The sequence below is a fragment of the Cynocephalus volans genome, chromosome 8 (genome assembly GCF_027409185.1).
Source record: "Cynocephalus volans isolate mCynVol1 chromosome 8, mCynVol1.pri, whole genome shotgun sequence".
NCBI lineage: Eukaryota > Metazoa > Chordata > Mammalia > Dermoptera > Cynocephalidae > Cynocephalus > Cynocephalus volans.
Window position 1 is genome coordinate 36,161,152 of NC_084467.1, and position 22,996 is coordinate 36,184,147.

Genomic DNA, 22,996 nt, shown 5'->3' on the forward strand with positions numbered 1-22,996 from the left:
GGGGCAAATGACATTTAATTTCCTCTCGGTCTCCCTGTGGTACAGACGAAAGGCCGTCACCTGCGTCTGGGTCTGGAGGCACAGCTGGAAGTGTTCCCAGACACGCTGCTCTGGAGAGTTCCCAACAGAAACAAGAACACAGGCGGGTGCAGAGGGCTGCCCCATAGGCCAGGCTGCTGCACCTCCCAAGGAAAACCAACCTGAAATCCCTATTGCCAAACAGTTGCTCAAAGCCTCCAAAAGGCACTCTATTTGATAAAGCACCTCCCTGCTTCACAGCTTTTTAGCCCAACTGCCAACTATCTTTACTACCACTTCTCCCCATGGAGCCCACATGAAGCACACAAGTACCACAAATACCCTATGGAATAGAAAACATGCACCTCCGCAGTGTCACAAATACTCCACGAAATCCTATAACTTGTATCTCCCCAGCCCCTCTCTAGGGAAACAATAAGACAAGCGTCTCTCCAGTGTCGTTCCCATGGCAACTCTTCCAGGGACGGGCACAATACCCCACCTGTTGTGGCTGTGGGAAGTGCTGAAGCTGCCACCAGAACCTGGTCAGAGCTCTCTTTCCCATATGGAATAGCAGAAGCCCCAGCAGGGGCAAGGGACGGGAAGGAGGCTGAACAGGTGACAGCAGGTTTCCAGGGCACTTTGGCCAGTGCCTCAGCTGATGAGCTGTTCTCTTTTTGGCCAGGGAAACCCGGAGCTCCTTAGCAAGTTGAGCTCTCTCCAAGATACCTTGCTCAACCTACTACAGTCTCCATGTAGCCTATGACCACCTTGACCCTATGTCTGGGCTGCCTTTGTGTGGCCTACAATGCCCTCTGGAGGCTCCACAGAGAGACATCCTCCTAGTGTTCAGGATCTGGGATGGGTCTGACCTCTGCTCCGATACAGGCGCTCATGAAACAGCTATTGCCCTTAATCCTCTGGCTGGTCTCCTCTGCCCTGATTTCAGCTCCCCTGACTCCTTCAAGACATGTAAACACTTGGTCTATAAGGAGTCACACTTCTGGGGAGGCATTAGAACAAGCTGGTGATTTTTTAACAGTGCTTCATGGAGTGCTAGGGCTCTGAAAGAAGGACATCAGGCTACTTCATGGACTGGGAAAGAAAGGTGAAGAATGGGCAGAGCCTTGCCCCAGCTTCCGCCCTAACAATTCAACTTAATATCGGGTTTTCCTTAACATTTTGTTCAAAAAAAAAAAAAACTTTACTGCTAAAAAATACTACCTATTCTGCTTCTACAGTGCTCCTCTGGGTTCTCACAGCATTTGTTTTGTGTCTTCTTTGTAATGTTTTTATACTGTACCTTACTTACCCTGTAATTAGTTATGCATGTGCTGGTCTTTCTGACTTGGTGGTCCCTACAGTCCCCAGCATAGTAATTCCTGGGCCGGAGCAGCTTTCAACAGGGGCTGACTTTAGGCTACTGCTGGAATGCCAGCACCTCCAGGATACACCATGTTTTGCACCTTCAATGGCAGCTTCCAACAGCATTCCTTGGGAGAAAAGGCCTACAGTGAAGGGTAACTGACATTTACAAGAAGGTTTTAGTGAACATGTGGCACACGCCATTCTTAAATCAGCAAATAGGGCACACTGGCTACCATGATCAATCATCTAAGTTGACCTCCAGGGGACCAAACAGACTTTTGCATTTGGCCAATCTTTGGGCAAAATGCAGCATAATTCCAGTAGGAAAATATCACTCATTAGAAGCTTCCAAACCCTGAATGTGGGACCATAGGAACACAGGATGATGCTCACCAGCTAAGTACTCAAAGATCTATCCCCTGGCTTTATATAGCCTGTGGAGGAGTCACTTGTCCCACAATTCTGGTTATAGGACTGGAGACGGGTGAAGCCCCTTGGCCGCATCAACCACGCCCACAGCCTGAGCCTCCTTCCCCAGCCAGCTTTGGGGAAGAAGCTAGGGTAGTTAGGGGATTGTGTTCCTCCTAGCTAAAGCCACTTGTTAATAGCCCTAAATTCCCTTATCCCTGGGGAAAGGAAGGTAGCAATGAGCCCTTTCCTCTCCACCCCCACCCTCCATGCATCCCAGCAGGGCCAGGGAGGACAGCCATTAGTGTGTGCCTTAGCAGACAATGGGGAGGAGAAATCTCCAGAGCAAAGGACAACTGCAGCAATTAGAATGCAGGGAGGTTCAGAAGCTATTTAACTGGGTGACCCCTGAGGTCGCTGCATCTGACTCCCATCCCTGGATAAATATTGTATGAGAGGGGAGGCAGCCAGCGAGGGAGCCATCGGAGTGTTGCTCCTCCTTCTACTCCTTTCCCCACCCCACACAGCTGCCTCCAGCCACATACAACAGGAACATTATTTACAGCCCTGACAGTCAAAGCAATCACTCTGCTAACCAAGAGGGAATGGACAAAGTCGACTTACCAAAAATTGACTATGGCAATTGAAGAAGAAACCAGAGCTGGTGGGGGAAGGGAGCTGAGCCAACACAGATGCAAGGCTCCCCCCACATTCTACGTCCAGCTGAAGCAAATACTCTCTGTCACCCCAAAACCCCAAACCACTGGCAGGTGAAGCTGGTCCCAACTGGCAGAGAGTAAACCAAAGAAATGGAGCATCCTACCACTTTTTCGGGGCCCCTTAATGGGAAAACTCCTGGATCTCATCACTACTCAGGGGTTCCTTAGCGAAAATGGAAGTAATAGTTACCTGCCCAGAGGAAGCCAGACCAGCCACATGCCACTTGTCCAGCTGGCCCCTTAGCTGACTTAGTGGGAAAGGCCAAGAGCAAGAAAGGTAGACATCACAGAAAGGGGTCAGGGCAGAGGAAGAAGAGGAAAGTGTCTGAGTGCAGGCTGTACCTCAGCCCCCACATGTGTTGCTCCTCCAGTCCTGCTCTAATGCACCCTGACATGCCTCTGAAGACAGAGAGCTGTTTGCAGTCAGCACCGTGATTTGTTAGTAATTATTTCCATGGTGTCACATTGCTGTCACTCTGTTAACAAAGAGACAGGCTGCCTCGGGCTGCCTGCAAGAAAGAATTGCAGAGAAAAAGGCCTGTCAGGCTCCCAGGATTCTCTGGGTTGGCTGGCTTTCTTCCCCAAACTAACATCCTCACAGGCTCTGGAAGAAACAGTTTTATAGAACTATCAAGTCTGAGTGTGTCACCCTTTAGCCAGGGACACTGAGAATTTATGCCACCCACTCATAGCCACCCTTCTCAAAGCCCTACAAAGCTAAGCCCCCAGAATCCACAAATCATGCAGGCATGGGCCACTATGCCACCAGCTGTAGCCTTGGGTTCCCTGGCCTTCAACTCCCAAGACCCCCATTCCCTGATTCTTCTTTCTCACTGGGATATTCGCAGCCTCTCACATACTCTTAGGACCCTAACAAAAGAAACCTAATTCAGAACAAAGTGAAGCAGGTGCCCCAGTGGCACGGATGGGAGTCAGAGAGAATATGATGGCAGGCCATCATCCCTGCTTGAATCTGCCAACAACAGTTCAGAAGCAAAGAAGCTCAGGCGCCAACACCCCTCTAGCCTCCATGTGCCTGTGCCTCTGCATGGAGATACCCAAATACTTGCATCTGCACAGCACCTGCACTAGGAGAACTGGTGGTTTGCTTTAGCACAAAGTAATGTCTCCATTACCCTGGCTGGGAATTAGAGGACAGATTGGCAAGCGCTGACAAAACAGAGGTCACTCACCTTACAGGCATGGAAAGTTGGAGATTAATTCTCTCCTCTCACATAGGGAATCAGACTCCAAGATAGTGGAAGGGAAGCACCAATATTGAGAAACCCTTTCACTGCCAAGCAGCAGCAGCAGCAGCAAACACCACCTCTCTCAGCAGCAGCAGCAAAGATGAAAGCCCACAAGCCCTAGAGAAGCCCTGCCAAAGTGGCAAGGGCCACTGCCACCTAGCTCCTGCAGAATCCCATAGGATAGAAGAGGCTGGACATGACTAAGATTCTTCTGGTATCAGGGTCCAAAAGGCAGAGAGAACAGTACCACCTGCATGCAGTAGAAGGCGAGCTCCATGAAGTCAGGCTTTTGGGAAGTTTTCTCTCTTTGTTCACTGCTGCATCCTCCATACCTAGGACAGTGCAGGGCACATACTGGGTAGTCAACATATATCTGCTGAAAGAACAAATAAATGAGCCAGTATGGCTGAGAGGCCACTTCCACCAGCCTGGGGCCTCCCTCTCCCTATCACAGAACCTCAGAGAAGGAGGAGGCTATTGTGGGTTCCAGAACAGACAGGGAAGACCAAATAGCCAAAGGACTAGAATTAGGTTTTAAAGGATGAGGGAGATTGGGACATGCTGCTAGGCCTAGGGAGATTCTCATATCAGATTTAACATTCACATACTCATTCAACAAGCATGTACTGAACAACTAAAGAAGATAGATCTTCTACCAAAAGAGAATAAATAAATTACAGTATAATAATACAATGGAATACTACATAGCAATAAAAAAAGACTAAATTGCTGATACATACAACCACATGGATTAATCTTTCATACATTATGTTGTACAAACGAAGTCAGAAACAAAAGAATACATCTTGTATGATTCCACTTATATAAAAGTCAAGAACAGGTAAAGCTAATCAAAAGTAACAGAAGTCAGAACAGTGGTTACCTGGCAAAGGCAGGGTAGGGGGGCATTACTGACAGAAGGAGCACAAGGGAACTTTCTGGGATAATGGAAAAGGTTCTTGATCTTAATCTAGATGGTGGTTACACAGGTGTATACTTGTATAAAAATATATTGAGCTATACACTTCGGATTTGTATATTTTATACATCCTATTATACCTCTTTCATACCTCAATTTTTTAAAACTCCAAAAGAAAGTTGATGTTCAAGAGTCACACACAGTTTTTAAAAACACCAACCTAAAAAATACCTCACACAAAGGAAAATACAGACGCTCCTTGACATATAATAGGGTTATGTTCCAATATCATAAGTTGAAAATGCATTTAATATATCTAACCTACCAAACATCATAGCTTAGCCTAGCCTACCTTAAATGTACTCAGAACACTTACATTAGCCTACACTTGCGCAAAATCATCTAATAAGAGCCCATTATAGAACAAAGTATAAAATATCTCATGTAATTTACTGAATACTGTACTGAAAGAGAAAAAAAGTATGTTTGTGTGGGTACTCGGAGTACCTGGTTCTAATGAACTGCACAGCCCCACTGTAAAGTTGAGCCACTTTAAGTTGGGGACCATCTATATTTTCCAGGAACACCAGTGGTTCCTTGGAGCTTAGGAGACAAAGCCCTCTAGCCTTCACTCTCCATCTGACAGAAAACAGAAGGGCCCAAGAAAATGGCCAAGGCCTGGGAAGATAAAAAATGTTTTAAATAGAAAGGAGTACATGGTCATGGGCTGATAAGAAGCTGCATGGAACCACTATCCCATGCCAGGTGAGCTCTAGGGCAGCAGAGATGGATCATACAACCCAGCTATGCCCCCAGCTGGTTCTGATGCCCTCTGAAGCAGCCTGTCTGTCAGATTCTGCCACACAGCGTAGAACCAGACTTCCAGAGACTGCCCTGAAGGGCCACAGACATAAGATCCAACTCGTCTTCCTGACAAGCCAGACAGAGACTGGCTGAGCTAGCCCAATTCTGGACTAAGGCAAAGGTCTCAGTGCATACAGCCCCTCCTACCAGCAAGGAGGAGGTGATAAGATCCTCACAGATGGTCAAGGGGAGCTCCATATATCAAATCCCAGGGCCAGATCTAGGCAGCAACACTTGCTTCTAGACCAATTAAGCAGTAAAGAACCATTCAGTCACCAGCTCTGTAGCAGGTGGCTCCCACCGCCTTAAACATCTCAAAGGCTGATCGGTCATTAAGCAAATGTCTCTTTTATCAGTGTTTTAACTGAGCAAAACTTCCATTCCAGGGGTTCCTATAATCACTCAAGTGACTATGACCCTCTGATACCTTCTGAGGTGAGGAGATGAGGCTGGCACTGGAGTCCCACCCTTCAGCCTAGAAGTGCCCAGAAAGTGGAGCACCAGAGGCTCTGTCTGCCAGGGAGGGGTCGTGCTTGTTGACCAGACAACAGAACTTCTCCCCCAGTTTCCCTACAGGCACAAAGACTTTCCAGAGCAGACCAACTACTCCAAACTAAGGCTCTGAGGGAAGGACACAGGGTGAGATGCCTGTTGACCTGCAGCTCCAGACAACATGCAAAGTGTGAAGGGAGCAAAGGATGGGAACGAGGACAGAAACCTGCTCCTGGCCTAGGGCCTGCATATAGGCCAGCCAAGCCCACCATCAGGAGCCCCTTTACTGCCAGTTCTAGGCCCCAGGATGTGTGCAGGAGGGGGCTTTCATATGTTTGTGAGTAGGCTGGCCCCAGGGGCATCTGAGCTCTCAGCAGGGGGAGGGCACCCCTCACTCCCCCAAGCCCAAGAACTCTCAGCCCAAGGAGCTGTCAGGCTAACGAGGCTACCCCACCACCACTCCATCTGAGCATGGCAGGCTGTGCCGCACGACTGGCTTCAGGTGGCTCTTCTTTAATTAATGGCATCCCAGGCTCTGCAGGGAGCTTCAGCCCACAATGAATGGCCCTCTCTCATTAGAGGCAAGCCTGCCACGATGTATTCAGGGTGAGGGCCAGGATTCATTTCCCTGTCTGTGGTTGGGGATGGGAGGGAGGGAAGAGGCAGCAGGGAGAGATTTATATCAAGTGACTTGGATTAGCTGCAGCTGAAACATGACCCCATCAACTCAAGCTGCCTTCTTGGGGCTAACCTAATGCACCTCTGCTGACGAGAGGGCTCTAGGGAAACTGAAGGGAGGGCAGAAAGTCTGGTTCCCATTCTCTTTGGGCTTTGGCTACAACTCTGAGGCTCAGAAAACCTATACAACCTCCAGAACCTCCTCCCCCTGCCCCACACACTTTGTGTGCTCTGAGAGCCTGGGCTGACTCTGAGCCAGTCTTGCCCATCAAGAGCCTCTTCATGGCCAGGAAGCTGACCCATTGGCCTCATATCTATAGGATATGATGGCCCTGCCATGGCCTTGAGCTGGCTCTTCTGCTTTCTTTAATAAGCAATACCCTTATTCCTTACCTCAGAGAAGCAGTCCACAATGTGGTTTGCCCCCTTAACTGTTATCTGGATAGGACCCAAGTATGTTCTGCCACAGGGCATCTGAGACCTCAGACCACCGTGCACTAAGGAAAAGGCAGGCATCAGTCTGATACAAAAAAAAAATATGCCATCAGCAGCACCTCATACAGTGATCCATTAGGCTGAATCTCACCTCCAGCGGGGGGAGATTATGGACAACGCTATTCTCCTTTCCTCCACCTCCCCCTGGTACCATCTCCCAGGGATCATAGGAGTCGGAGTATGAAGAATTGGGATCTTCTAGGCAAAAAGGATAACTTGGGCCTTCAGTTGTCCAAGTTTCCACTGTACTTCTCAGAATTAGAAACAAGACCACTCTGCTAGCCACTTAGCTGGTTGTAGACCTATCAGCTAGATGGATTCAAGCTGGCAGCAAACAGCCAAAAGTTCCACGAACTCCCCTTGCAAATCCCACTAAACTTTCAATTTTTCTTGTGCTGAGGAGAAAAAACATACTTCAGAACCTTTCTATTCTCAGCCCTCTTAGAATGCCCAGTTCACTAAGAGAGCTGGAGGGTGGGCCCTCACCTGTCCCTGTCAGCCTATCAGAAGGCTGCTTTGCAGGCCTGCTGTGTCCCTAGGAAGACTAAGGCAGATACCTACCATCTGCACACACTGCACTCTCTTCACGTCATCCATGCTTCTCCCTGGCCCTTGTGCAGGAGCATTCATACAGCCTTCCTTTCCTACTCAGAATGAGATGTAGCTCAGTTCCGCTTTGCTAAGCCCTATTTGGCAATGTGTCTAAACACATGCAAACTTAATTAGTTCAGGAGGGGAGCCCAAGCGCTTGCAGTGACAGATAAAAGTAATGGGAAATGAGACAAGTCAGGACTGGCAGGGAGTTCTTACACAAGCCACTTCCCCAGCAGGCTGCCAATCAAAGGTGATGCAGCTCAGTGCAAGTGGCACACCCATGGGCAAGGGGCAAGGCTTTCATGAGCTTAGTGACATGATGAGATGCCCCATGTGCTTCTAAACATAAACACAGGATAGAGGTATCCAAAGTGATGTTGGCTGTGGTTTCCTTAAAATAGATCTGAGGATTCATTAATTTGTAGCCCAGCTAGGAGGCTCTCAGGCAGCCCCAAATCATCCCCCACCACATCTGGCCAACCACGCCCCCACATCATAATGAACCTCCACCAACACCAGACCAGTAACCAATAGCTTAAGGTGTCAGAGAACATCCAGAGGCTCTGCCACTCAGTGCAAACAAAGGAGAGGAGGAAAAGCACTCCCACTATATCACAAAGCCAAGGAGGACAGAAGCAGATGGTCAGATGGCATAGTGGTTAAACACATGGAGTCTAGAGTCAGAATGCCTAGGTTCAAATCCCTGCCCTGCCACAAACAGATGTGTGCCCTTGACAAATTACTTACCTTTCTGAGTCCTAGTTTCTTCATCTGTTAAAAAAGGGTTATAAAAAGAACTTATTTCATGGGATTGTGGTAAGGATTAAATGACATAATAAAGGTAAATAACACAACAGGGCTCCAGGTATGTAATAAGTGCTCAATAAATGTTGCTAGTTTTATTCTCTGATGTCAACTTTTCCAGATGACCTGTGGGCCATCTCACCCAGTACCCACCATGGAGGGCTCAACACAGTGCTGGCAGTGAGAAAATCCAGGGTCTTCCTGACATTAGCAGCATAGTTCTCTAACTACTATTAGGCTGGTGCAGCAAGGCCCAAGATGTCTTCTTCTGTTCCATCTGTCCTGTACACTGGAAACTAATGCCCCTGAATCTACCTACTAGCGACTTTCTGTCATTCTTTCTGAGCAGCGATTCTACAGAACCACTCTATTAATTAGTTGTCATTTATTCGACAAATATTTATTGAACAATTACTACATATCAAGCCCTGCCCTAGGGTTACAACAGTGCTCACAACCTAGTGAGAGAGACAGACAAGCAGCAGGAGCTACAATACAATTTTATGTATGAATAAGTACATGTGCTCCACGAACACAAAGGAAGGCACCTAGAGAAAGATGTTAAGAGGGATCATTAGGAATTGGCCAGCTAAAGCACCTGGCTGGTGGAATGGGGGATGAGGGGTGGGGATGCATGGAGAGTATTAAGAGATGAGGCTAGAGAAATAAGCACAAACCTAGAAAGCCTAGATAAACAGTGTGAACTTTACCTTGGGGGCAAGGGCGAGCCTTAGAGGGTGTTAAGCAGAGATGTGACAATCTGCTGCAATTAGAAAAATGGAATAGAAGCAGCAAGACCGGAGTCTAACAGACCAGTTAGAAGGCTTTTGTAGTAATCCAAGAAGAACATGATCATTTTAACTAAAGCAGGGGCAGTGGCGACGGAAAGAAGGGACTGAATTTGAGAAACCTCTGGGAGGCAGAATCAACAGGATTTGACAATTAATTGGTTGTGGCTAGAGAAAGAATGATTCTCAGGTTTCTGACAGAACAACTGAGCAGACGGTACCAGTCATTATTTGAGGGAATGCTAGAGGACAGGGTATGGTAAGAAAGATAACACCTGAGCTTTGAGGGTCCTATGGACATCTAAGTGGAGATGTAGAATAGGTAGGTGGATATGCAGGCTTGGAGTTCAGGTGCAGACAGAACAGATTTCTCTTCTCCAGTGGGAGAAAAAGAGATCCCATTTCTCAGTTGGAGAAAAATATTAGAAAACATCAGCATACAGAGAATAGCTGAAGCTATGGCAAAAGGTGAGATCAGTCTGATAAGTGTGAGTGTGTGGATTAAAAAGAAAAGACAGCTAGGACAGAGATAAAAGAAATACCAATATTTAAGAAACACCAGCAATTAAGAAAAAAGTAATGAAAGAAGTATCTGCAAAAGCGGTTGAGAAGAAGAAGTCAGAGAAACAGAAGACACAACAAAAGTGAAGATACAAAGTATTTCAAGAAGGATGAAATGGTCAACTCTTGAATGATGCCAAGAGGGCCCAGCCTGACCCACAGCAAGCACGTCCCTGGCCCACCCTTTCAGCCACCTTCCACACCCCCACAGGATAGTCACTACCCCACAATGCTCTCCAGGTGTGTGGTTCTATCACTGCACCTTTCACTCCATGTAACAGCAGTCTCACCCTTCAATGGTCTTGACTGCCTGACTGCAGCCCTGAGGGAACCCTCAGTAGTCCCTGCTGAGTGCATGCTCCCCAACTCCAACAGTGAGCAGTGCACTATGGGCAAGTATCTTTTGATCTCCAAACTTTCAAAAACCTGAAGTGCTCCAGGTCCACACCTGCAGAGCACAGGCAGAGGGGTGCAGTACGCACACCGCACCAGAAAGGCAGGGAAAAAACTGAAGCCAAATGCCAGCCCAGCATTTAAATGTTCAACCTCTAGTGGGAGGAAAACTTCCCATTCCAAAGCTAAGGCTGAACCTAGATGAGGGACTTCTCAATAGACTTTGAGCATGCCCCTGGCCCCTCCTCCATCAGAATGCAGCATCTGATTATTCTGATGCTCTCCAGAGGGGCCTCTTCCCAGACTGCACAAGGGCCAGAATCTTCCTCAGGCCAGCTCTTTCCCTCTTCCTGATCTGCCCCTCTTCTCAGACCCAAAGCCCACTGAGAAAGCCTCTGGTCTAGCTTCTCAGCCATGCTGTGCTTCTCACCTGGTGACCTGGATCTTCTAGCTACAGACTAAAATCTAAATTCCTCAAGTGGGCACTTATAGAAGTGTCACTCCTGGATGCGAGGGCGATCTGGCTGTGACATCTGTCACCCCAATGATCGCCAGGGTTGATTCGGCTGATCTGGCTGGCTCGGTGGGTGTCCCCTTCCTCCTTCACCACTCCATGTGCGTCCCACCCGAAGCTGCACGCTCGGTCAAAGAGAATGACCTTCCCCAATAGAGGAGAGGACCATTCTTTGGTCAAGGGTATACAAGTAGCTGCGCTCCCCTGCTAGAACCTCCAAATAAGCTCTCAAGGTAGAAGTGTCACTCCTCATTCTACACCAGCCCTACGCTCCCACCATGCCTAAGATGGAACCTGATGAAAGAGACAATCCCTACTTCGGTGAGCAGAGAAACAACACTAAACCCAATGGAAGCATCAAGGAACACCAAGTAAGGCAAAGGAAAGGCAGGCCAGGAAGGGAAGGCAAGCTGACCAAAGGCCAAACCCCTAACAAGCATTTCTTGAAAAAGTTTAGAGGAAAAATTAATTCTGCATCTACTAAATAAAAAACCCACCTTAGCAGGATCTGTGGCCACAGCATCAAAGCCCATGTAAACCTGAATATCAACTCATCTGGCTTTGACAAAAGATGGACACAAAATGATTTTGTGAGATTTCTTTTCTCCAGTGGGATTTCGGCTGCCGCTTCAACTCCCATTTCTCAGTGCCTCACTAATCAGGCCCTTTCCAATAAAAGTGATGTGAAGCTGGTTTCGGGGGTAGAGGGGTAAAGACAGCAATGAGAAGAAGCCATGGCTCCCAGAAACCAGAGTGTGAAATGAAAATATTTGCTGAATTCCTCAGACTTAGTTAAATCTGAAAATGGATGTCAAAATAAGAAGTAAGCCACATACTAACAAGTTGTGAGTGTCAACTTACCACCACCCTTGTCAGGCTCATCAGCAGCCTTTACCAGGCACATAAAAAGGCAATAGCTATGACGAGCCTCTGACGAGAGGTTCGAGGAATGCCGATAAGCTGTGCACTGTCACGCAGCACTACTTAGGCTTCCTCTGACTGTTTTTATTATGTTACACATTTAATTAAGAGCCTTCCCAGCAGTTATGCGGAGGCCTGCTTCTAAAAGGCAGCCACAGAGCTCTCCTCCCCCAAGCCTTGCCACCTGCTTCCTTCCTGCACTTCCCTTTTCCAGAGTTTCACTGACCTTCCCAGTTCAAACCCAAACCAGCCACCGCAGTCAGCCCTACCCATCTCTTTTGGAAACTATGTGGTCTTAGAATTCAATTCTGTTTCGCTATGGGTCTTTACCTCTCTGAGCCTCAGGGGTTTTTTGTTTAGTTTGTTTTGTTTTTCTCATCTATAAAAGGGAGACACCACCTCCAGTCAGAGATGGTAGTTAGGAGGACTGAAAGAGATGATATCTGCTCATTAAAACTTAGGTTCCTTTTATATTTATTTGGATTGCACAACCCAATCCCTCTTCCTGATGACATTATATCTTGTGAAGATGCAAAGCAGTCTTGTAAGTCACCAATATCTGTCCAGGGGCCACTTGTACAGTGCAAGGCCCAAGGGCCAGAATAGGCCAGACCCAAAGAAGACAATGCCCTCTGACATTCCCTGTCCATCTCAGGAGGAGATCAACTCCAAACTTAGGAGACCCAGCCAATAGTCTCCAACCTCATGTACAGGCAAGTTTTCCTGTATACATTATATGTACACACCATGCACAGTTACAGCAGAAGGTTCTGAAATGCAACGTTTAGAAGATGAGTACACCAAAGAGAGAAAAACACTGGAAGAGTGGGAACTCTGGACTGGGGCAAAGAGCCCTGCTCCTGGGGCACATGAGCCCAGAAGAAACCAGTTCTGTCTTCCGTAACCAGGGCAGGATCAGGAGACAAAGGAGAAAACATAGTAGGGACAAAGGAGGTAAAAGGAGACTGGTGACTTGAGCAGCTTCCTAGAAGCAGCTCTCTCTCATCCTACCACCGGGCTCTCAGTTGGATCACCAGGGTCTTGCATGCCAGATAAAAGGGTCACATAGTATAATAGTTAAAGCCAGGTTGCCTGGGTTTGTCATCCTGAATCTTGACCCACCCTGAATAGCTTCTCCTGGGCTACAGAGCTCCATGTAAGTCCCTTCTCAGCTTCAAGGGCTTAAAGCTGCCAGCACACCAGAAACAAGAACAAGCCTTTCTCTACCTCACCTTCTCCATGGACTCCTCCGCCGATTCCTATTTGCTTCCAGTCCCAGCCTGTATAATTTCCCTAACAAATGAGTGTCATCTGGGAGTACAGAGACTCTGGAGCAAACCTAGAGATGTGCAGTCAGTGTGTGTACACAACCTAAAGGGTGTGGGAGATGAGGTACTTGTGTACTTATGTGATCTGGGGCTTGTTCTTCCTCCCGTCTTGCCTAGAGAGTTGGGGTCCATTAGCAGGCTTGATAACCACCTGGGTGCATAACTTCACCTCAATACACAGCATCCAAAAGGCATAAAAGGACATTGGTGAGAAGATAATGTGTGTTTTGGTACGAAATGTCACTCCAGAGCCACTATTCCCCACCCCTCACCAACACCCCATCTTATTATGCTCAAAAGTTCAAACACACATACACACACACACACACACACACACACAAACACACATGCAGAATGCCTGCTGCTGCCTTCAGTCACAAAGAACACGGAGGTATCGATCCTATCAATCCTCAGCAAACAATGCCCCTACCACCTCTACCCCCCTTTAGTTCCCTGGGGGCTGTCTGAAGCCAGGTATCCATGAGGACAGACAAGATGCAGAAGTGTCAACCCAGAAAAGGAACCAGTTCTGTCTTCCATAACCAGGTCAGGATCAGGAGACAAAGGAGAAAACGTAGTAGGGACAAAAGAAGACTGGTGACTTGAGCAGCTTCCTAGAAGCAGCTCTCTCTCATACCACCACTGGGCTCTCAGTTGGATCACCAGGGTCTTGCAGGCCAGATAACAGGGTCACATAGTATAACAGTTAAAGCCAGGTTGCTTGGGTTTAAATCCTGACTGTGTGTGTCCTTGGGCAAGTTACTTAACCTCTCTGTGCCTTAATTTCCTCAGCTACAAAATAGGAATAATAATAATACCTACTTTATAGGGTTGATAAATTAGTTACTATTTCCACAGCACTTAGAATAGTAAACACTATGTATCTTGTTAAAAAATTTTTTTGTTTTCAAGATCCTCTTAACTCTTTCCTTCCAGGGCACAAACATGTAGCCCAGAAATTGAAAGGGCTGTCATGATCAGTGACACTTGGCAAAGGCAGGAAAGCCCCAACAACAGCAGTCCAGATAGGGCCCTTGACTGGCCTACACCCTGCTCCAGAAAGGCAGAAAGCAGGACTCCCAACCCTCCTGTAGCCCTTGTAGCCCCACAGATCCAGGGAATCCCTGACCCAGCTGCCCTGTGGGCTTGAACATTTAAGTTCCAAAAGGCAAGACCTGGTCCCACAGATTCCAAGCTCTGCCAGCAAAGTAGCCCTTCTCATACTCACATGACTTTTAAGTCCCAGTCTCCACAGGTGACAAAAATTGACTTGACGTTTGGATCTAAGAGGCCTTCCTTCGCCATCCACTCATCGACCCTCTGAAAAGTACACAAGAACAGATGAGATTTTCCTCTTTTTGTTCCCTGAGCTTGTGAAGAGCCACAACAGTGAAACGTAGATAAGCTGCTTGTAATCAGTGCAGGAGGAAATTGTAATCTTATCCAGCCATGGCTCCACTCTGGGCTCTCAGCCTTGGCTCAGAACTATGGAGGCACTTGGAGGATGACCCTTAGGAAGATCCCACCCACCCAAGCGTGTCAGGGGAGGGAGGCTTTCTACTCATCCATTGTCTGGCAGCCTGCCCCGGATCCCAGCACGTCAGTCCCAATACCTTACTCTGACCTGTTTGTTTCTCTTATCGGTCCTTAGAAAAAAGGCATAACCCAGCACAGACACTGGCTGTCCTGGGTCTTGAAAGCAGGCTGGAAAGACTCCAAGCAGGGACTCCAATCCACAGCTTCATTCCTTCATTTATTCATTTTACCCTTCCACCAAATGTTTGTTAGCCAAATTTATGAATTTGGTTATTCACCAAATAAAACTGAAGAAAAATTTCACTTTCAGAAGAGGCACCTTTGCTGGGTTAGAGACCTGACACCTAGGATATCACTGCTACTCTGGTTGCTAAAAGCTCATAAACTAGCCCATGACATCGTATTTCTCCTCTTCCTGGTTGAGGATTCAAATTCAGCAAAATATTTCAAAGGTTGAGCTCAATTCCTACACAGGGAAAGAAACTGCTCCTAACATACTTTACGTCTTTCTTTCCCTTCATCCCTTTGATTGGTTTTATTATTTGCACTCACATTGGAAGTCCAAGTACTAACGTCAGTATATAATGAGAGAATTATCATAAAGAATTCGTGAAGCACTGCCTGTGTTTCAGAAGATCCCAAGGCATGGAGAGGAAGTAGTACAGATCACACCCCTGCTTGACATGGAGGAACACAGAAGAGGATACTACAGGCAGAGGCAAAGGTACAGGTACAACAATTTTGTGTTTGAGGAGCAATAAACTGTCTAATATCTGCCTTCCCTACCGGTCTATAAGCACCATGGGGCAGGAACTCTGTCTTATTTACTATCTGAATCCCTAACCCAGCAGTGTCTACTCAATAGATATTTGCTGATATAATGAAAACATCAGTAGGTAAAAGTTAGTATGACCAAAGTCCACAGCGTATAGAAAGGAGGGACAAGAAATGAGGCTGGGGCGTAGGTTAGGCCAGACCGTGAAAGGCCCTGTGTGCTCGGCAGGCAATGGAGATCCCATGGATATCTTTAAGTAAGATTACTTCTAGAATGTGTAGCCTGGCTCCCTGAACACCTCTGAGATGCTGGAGGCCTGGTCCATGATAAAGCAGTACTTGAGTAAGGCTAAGGATCCTATTTATTCCATGGCTATGGCAATCCTACCACCTGGAATATCAGAACAACTCCCTAGTGCCAGACTATGCAGACCATGTGGTCTCTAAACCCTCTTCACAGTCTGTATGTAGTCCTCCTAAGCCCAAGAATCTCCCCAGCAGCTAAATTCCGGATTTTCCACTGCTGAATGGTCTGTCTTCCCATTCACTTTGGCACAACCCCTTAGTTTCACATGCACACACACACATGAATACTTTCCTCAGGGTCACCTGAAGGAAATAAGGCAAACTTTACACAAAAAAAGAGGTAAGATGAACCTGGAGCTTCCTAAATTAGCATAACCTCACTGGCCTTACATCCCCAAAGTAAGCGCTTCATGTGCTAGGGGGCCTCCCCAATGCCCCAACTCCTGCTCAGAAGGAAAACAAAACAGGACAGAACAGGACTGTCAGGAGGCCATGCCCAGCAAGACCAGGACTTCACCATGAGAAGCACTTAACACTCACTGGAAGCTTAGGACCCAGGCCATTCATTCATGCAGCATATATTTAGCAAGCACCTTTTACTATGAGTCTCTCCAGAGAAGTGATAACTACGTTTGGAATCAGGCCTGTCCTTTTCCTTTTTCTTCTCTGCTTGAATGAATAAAGGGTTAGAGGAACAACCAAGACAACTACAATCAGCTGGGCCAGCCCTCCCAGTTACTGAAGGTCTGTCTAGTGGGGCCCAGCCTGAGCATTATTTAGAACAAATGAGTCAGACAAACATCTAGCTGAGTGCCTTCTCAGAGCCTGGGTTGGGACAAGAAATTTTCTCTTCAGCTTTATAACCGACTCAGGGCTAATGGGGACAAAGAGCAGCCCAGTTTGGTGTCCTTGTCCTGCCAGAAACTCCCTATTCAGGCTGATGCCAGGAATCTTCCTTCCTCACCCATAAAGTATGCAGAGGTAGCAGAAAGTAGCTTGCTGAATGAGACTCAGAATCCTCTGAGCATCCTGCTCCAGGACTGGCCAGGAGTTGCCTCCTGAAGACCACATCTGCCCCCTCAAATGGGGCCACTGAGAAAAAAACCCATAATCTCAATAGCCCTGGTTTGGGGCTGGCCCAGAGCAAGCATCCTCCTCCCAGGATCCCTGCCACAGATGTTCCAGGGGAAATCTGCCTGTACTCGGGCCTCCCTCAATGGCCAAGTCCTGGCTGGGGATGCTGGATAGGACACAGGGAAGGATGGGTCCCCTCTTTCTCCTCAAGTCTGGTCTTACAGGGAGCAGTCCATGCTGAGGAGCTGCCTCAGTCATAGAACTGAATCTCCTTTCAAAAAAAGAGAGTCAATGGGGCCGAGAGGTACCTCAGACCTCATCTTATCTTCTCCCAATCTATTGCAGGTGCCCTAATCCTGACCAACCAGAGCCTGGGGTTCCACATTCCCAGTGACAGAGAGTGCATTCTGCCACTGAGAGGAGCCTAAACCTGGCTCCATCCCGAGGGGCCCCAGGAAATTCAGTCTACATCTCTCTCCCCATGGGACAGGATTTCTCACCTAAACAAAGATATCTTGCACCCTTCTCCTGCCTCTTCCCTAGGTCCTCTAGGTTACCTCCCTCCAATGCAGATGTGTCCTGCTACTCCTTCAGATACTCTTCTTTCTCTTTTGCTTTGATAAAGTCTGAGCTGTGTGTTTATTGGTCTTAAAATTAAACAAAGCACCTAATGAGATCCTCTTCTCCCCTCCCCCTATAGAGAAAGACATGCAAAGAGAACCTTCATCCCCACTGAAAACCCTCAGGGCAGAGGGGGGTGGGAGACAAGCTGAGGCCAAGCACTGCCCTTCTTAATTCCCTCAGGCTGGAGCACAAGAAGCAGTGACTTAACCTTTTCCAGCTCCCTGAGGAGAACATCCTAGAAGTGTGGTCTCTGCCAAGGGTTCTAAAGTCTTTAATTTGATTTCCCTCACATAGGCAATTGTTGTAATTATTCTGATTAGGAATCATTACCCAGTGCAGATTCTACACCCCTGACAGGCACAATGCATCTAGCGGCAAGCTTTAGTGGGGCAGACAGGCCCAGCCACAGCTCCTGCAGGAGCTGACAGCAAACAAAACCCATCGATGGGGAGTTCTGGGTGAGTTAATGAAGTGCTCACATGCCAGAAGAAGCCAACACTAAAGCTAAACAAAAACACCTCAAGTCCCTAGGGTTAGTCCCGCAATGCCACAGCTCAGCTCCCCCACTCCCTCACCCACCTGCGCAGGCTGCCCCAGAGGCAGCCAGCACAGGGCCATGGGCCAGGAAGGAGTGGGGGCCCCTCTGCCCGACTCCTGGCAGAATTCGGACATCTTGTCAGTAACCCTGACGGGAACAGCTGGAGATGACAGATCAATGGTTCAATACTCTCAACAGCATGTCACTGATGTGACAGCAAATGTTATTCTAATCAAGCCATAATCATAGTCAAATTACACGGCTACATTCTCAGGAGGGGAGGGAGAGAAAGGCAGCAGAAAAGGGCCAGAGGTTAGGAATTAAAGGTCACTCAACCTACCTCCAGCACTTGCTGCAGGCTTGGCTGACCATCCACCATGGCTTGAATAATCCCAGTGAGCTGAAAGGAAAGAGAAATAAACTGTGGGTAGAAAACCAGGGCACAGGGACCCAAGCTGAACTGGATTCTTTCCTTTCTGTTTTTCTCCTACTGTAAAGGGCTCTGACCTGGTACTGCTTTAGGTCCAGAACCCACTGGAAGCCTTGGAAATAAAGTCCCAGAACACAATGTGAGCTTCCCCCACAAAATGCTGCCCCGAGACGGAGGTACACATACACATGCTGACCACAGAGTATGTCTCATACCTGTTTCAGCTTCCATTTTGCAAAAAATTTAATTTCACATGTTTTTTGTATCCAATAGTCTCAATAATTTCCCACAAATTGCAGTCTAAAGTAAATTCAACTCCAAGCTTCACAGAAGTTCCTGTAAAATTGGGGAGTGCTCATACAGGACAGGTGCAGGTGCACTTGGTTTCAAGTCCCCCCTTCTCTGAGCCCCGATACCCAGCATTTCCTTTGCCACACCCTCCCTAACATCAGTGAAGCCCCATGGCATTTGCCCTTTACCCTACATACCCGGGTCCTCAATACCAACTAGCCAAACAGGAAACAGTCACCTTTAACCAATGGAGAAACTAAGACAAAAAGACCTAATGTACAGAATCTAGCCTAGAGAATTTGTCTCACAGGCCTGTGCTCCACCTAGGTCAGGCCTAGGTTGTGAAACAAGCTTGTTGTTTTGCTTTGTTTTGTTTTGAAGTAAAAATATCCCTTAAGTATGGAGTAGGGATAGACTGCCTATGAGGATCTGAGTCATGAGGACCCATGTCCTGGACGCCATCTGGAAATCACCATGCCCAACATGCCCCTGGCTACTTTCAGAAAGAGTATTATCTCAGACTTGCTTGGAAACTTCTTTTTTGGGGAGTTCGGGGGGATTGAGGATTAGACTTCAACTGAATTATAATTACATTTAATGAATACCAAATACCCAACTCACAGAAACTGCTGGCTGTAAGAGGGAAGGTTATTTTCTCATAGCGACTTACATGGAATGGTAATACACACCTTTCGGGGAAGAAATTTTCATTTTAAGAATGCTGAGTTCCTCTAGGTGGGTTTCTGTAGTTCATCAAGTCATTATTAGGTGGTATTTTAAGGAAGTGTAAGGACACAGCCACTCTATTTTATATTCCAGAAACTGTTTTTATATTAATCTGTATTTTAATTGGGTAACAGCTGCTGCCTACAGACTTCCCATGGTCTAAAAGGAAAATAAATTAGAAAGATTAACTACACTGTTGTTTTGCAAGGCTTTAACCCACAGCATGCCCACCCGGCTGGCACCTCCACACCCTTTCCTTGCTTGGGAGACCAAACAACTGCCCAGCAGAGGGAGGGCCTGAGTCAAGGAGAAGAAAACATGGCCTGCTGAGGGCTGGGGGAATGGGATGGGGAAGTACCCTGGGTCAGCAGCTTTAATCTTGGAGTGCACAGGACTACTTTTGTTTCGTCAGCAACTATTTGTGGACAGCCTTCTACGTGCTGGGCCCCATTCTAGGAACTAGGGATCCAGCAGTGAAGAAAAACTTAAAAACCTTGCCCTCATGAAATCTGCATTCTTCTTGGTAGCTCCCTTCTTCCATCCTAGCACCAGCTAGTATCCAGGGCCTGTACACTGTTCAGAGCCACAAACTGAGCAGGCAGTTGCCCTGTGTTTTGTCTCAGGCATGTAGAGGCCAAACAGATTCAGATGTAGGCTTGAGTCCAACTCCAGGTCCAACATCCAGATTACTGACTGACACCTATGCACCCACTGCTGCCCATTCTGGCCCAGCTTCTCTCCTACTAAGTTCTTTCAGGGTGAGACACGTGTTCAATTTTGGAGCTGTGGCTTAGGGTCAGGACTATCCTGGAAAGAGAGGCCCATAGCCACTCACACTTCTTAGAAAGCTCCAGGGTCCAAATGTCAGTCTTGTGTGTCTGGTCTGCACTTCCTGGGACAAGGTTAGGTCCACTCCTTCTCTTGGCTGCCACCAGAGTCATTCAGAGGAGCTGAACACTGAAGGACTTCAAGAAAGTCTCATTCACACAGGAAACCAATGCACCCTTGCCAAGAACCCTCCCTCCTCGAAGACAGGGCCTAGGTCAGCACCATGTACCCCACAAGGACCTGCCTTGGGCCCCAGGAAAATCACTAATGTGGGGCAAGGAAATCACTATACCAAAAAGGAAAACCACAGTACTGTTCAGGTGTCCTGCAGCAGGACCCTACTACAGACTAGGCAGGCTTCTTCACACCCTGGAGTCTGGGGGATGGGGCACCAGCATCTTGAGGCTTTCAAAACTCCATTCCAGCGCTCAGCAATCCTAGAATCATCAGCAAGGGAGGAGTCTAGTGAGGTGGCTCCCTTTCTCTCCATGCTCCCCACAAAACAGGTATTTTTACTTGTGGCCCAGCAAGACATGGCTCAGATGAGTTCCTAAATGATTTGAACTCAACCCCCAGAGACAAAGGGGCTTGAGCTGTTGGTTCAACTAGACACAGCCTTCTAGGGGAAGGCCTTACACCCCTATATTAATCCCTCCAAGGATAAACCAATACTTATCAGCTCTGCCAAGGCACTGGATGAAGAGAGGATAAAATTAAGATAGTCCTTGTACCTCATACTGACAACTTGTAAGATACCTATAAGACTTATACAAGCAGCTGTGAGGGAGACAGACAATTTTATAAAATTAATACTGGGAAGTTCTATCTAAAACCTAACTTAAATCATTCATGCTGCAGTTTAAGCCCATTTCCACTTAGGTTAATATATGTTTGAAAAAAGCTTTCACATCCTCACAATGAAAGTTACCAGAGCAAAGCCAAGTATTATTAAGCTGAGAACCAGGGCTCACAGGCTAAACAGAGCTCAGAGACCTTAACCACTTAAAGCAGGAGAGGTGAGGGGAAGAATTAATGTGTGCTCTGTGGCTCCTTTCACTGAGGGATTACAGATTAACTCCCACTTCTCCAGACTCAGAAACCACAAGGCAAGGGGCTTTTGACCCTGACTGATAACATGGCTGGTTACTGAGATCCCCTACCCACACAAGGGCTTTGTCCAGGAACAAACTGGCTTCATCATAAACACTAGCAACTACAGGAAGCAGCCGAGGAAACTCAGTGCCAATAGCATGTCAGCATCTAGCGCTTTCTCCTTTCACAGTTTATCTCCAACACAATCGTATTCTGACACCAAGACAGTTTGTTGATTACATAAGCACTTGTCTCTGGTGTGCAATCTGATAATCAGACCCTCTCCTTCTACTCAGACAAAGAGACCAATAAATCTCACCCTTTATAAGTACAGGTGCAAGACAAAGCCCTTTACTGGCATTTAGCAAAATGGGTATTTTTCTAGTTTTTTACAACAACAACAACAACAACAACAACAACAACAACAACAACAACAACAACAAAAGACTGCACATGGTCAGGGACTGTGCAGCAGCCCAGCTACTAGCAATAGGGATCTGATGAGCTGGAGCAGATTCTAGAGGTTGTAGGGAAAGGGCTTGGGAAGGAAGGAAACACGTCCCATCCTAGCCCTGTTAGAATCATATCTACAAAAAGACTATCCATTGGAACTAAGAAAGGACCTGAAGAAGGCTAATAACATGTCCATTACTCAGAACGGTAAAAGTAGGAATGTCTGAATGTGGGCTAAAGACTCACTCAAAGCAGAATCCTTTTTCCCACTGTCTAGCACTGAGCCTCTCTCCTCACACCAAGCACGCGCTCACATGTGTACACATGTCATGTGCACATGCACATACACATACATACACAGGCTAGGGTTCTTAAGAATTTCTTGTGAACAAGAGAGAAACTATTATCAGAGGAGCTGCTTAGATACAATCTCGAGGTTTGGGGCTGTGTCTCACACTTACTAATGAAAGATTCTCTCTGGTTAGATGACCTCCACCTCTACCCACAAAAGCAGCTACTGCCAGGTTGGATGAGGTCTCGGAATGATGGCCCCCATCCTATGTCCATGCTTTTCTCTGCAATATAATTCCATCTGGTATGGAGACAGGGCAATATTTAGATGATCTGAAGTTTTCCAAACAAGACTTTACTTACTCAAAAGGGCAAGTCAGCAGTACAGTTGTTTGGGGGAGTCAGAAATAACTCCTTGACAATAGTCATTCATTTAAGAAACATGTATCAAATGTTTATTTGGTACAAGACCCTAATGATGGGACAGAGATGGATCAGGTCTAGTTTCTGCCCTCAAGGAACACACAGTCTAACGGAAAGACAGGTAAATAATTAAAATGTATCTGATCAATGCTCTGTTGGGGTAAGCACAACACAGCCTGGGGATCTGGAAAGGCTTCCTAGGAAAGGTGATCCTGAGTGGAGTTCTGGAAGACAAGAAGGAGTTAGGGAGAGTATGGTGGAAGCAGTTTATAGGCAGAGGGACCATCATGTGCAAAGACAGACTGTGAGAGTGCAACCTTTGGGTGAGGGGAACTAGGTGGGAGATTAAGCAGGGAGATATGAAGTTGGACAAAAAAGTAGGGCCCAGGTCAGGGAGAGTTTTGAGTTCTGGAAGCCTGAGACAAAATGGCAGACCCAGTGACAGCAGCACAACCACATTTTCACCTTCAGAACAGGCTTCATAACAAGGATCCCA

General features: G+C 47.2%; 1 protein-coding gene across 6 annotated transcripts in view; it reads right to left on the reverse strand.

Moving 5' to 3' along the window:
* ERI3 (ERI1 exoribonuclease family member 3) overlaps positions 1 to 22,996 on the reverse strand; it is a 125,367-nt gene that overhangs the window by 69,981 nt on the left and 32,390 nt on the right. For all 6 annotated transcript variants that reach the window (XM_063104634.1, XM_063104632.1, XM_063104630.1 and 3 more), the window contains 2 exons: positions 18,307 to 18,366; positions 14,343 to 14,434 (listed from right to left, as the gene is read on the reverse strand). In XM_063104634.1, the coding sequence (XP_062960704.1) occupies positions 14,343 to 14,434; positions 18,307 to 18,366 (152 nt within the window). The remainder of the gene's footprint in view (positions 1 to 14,342; positions 14,435 to 18,306; positions 18,367 to 22,996) is intronic.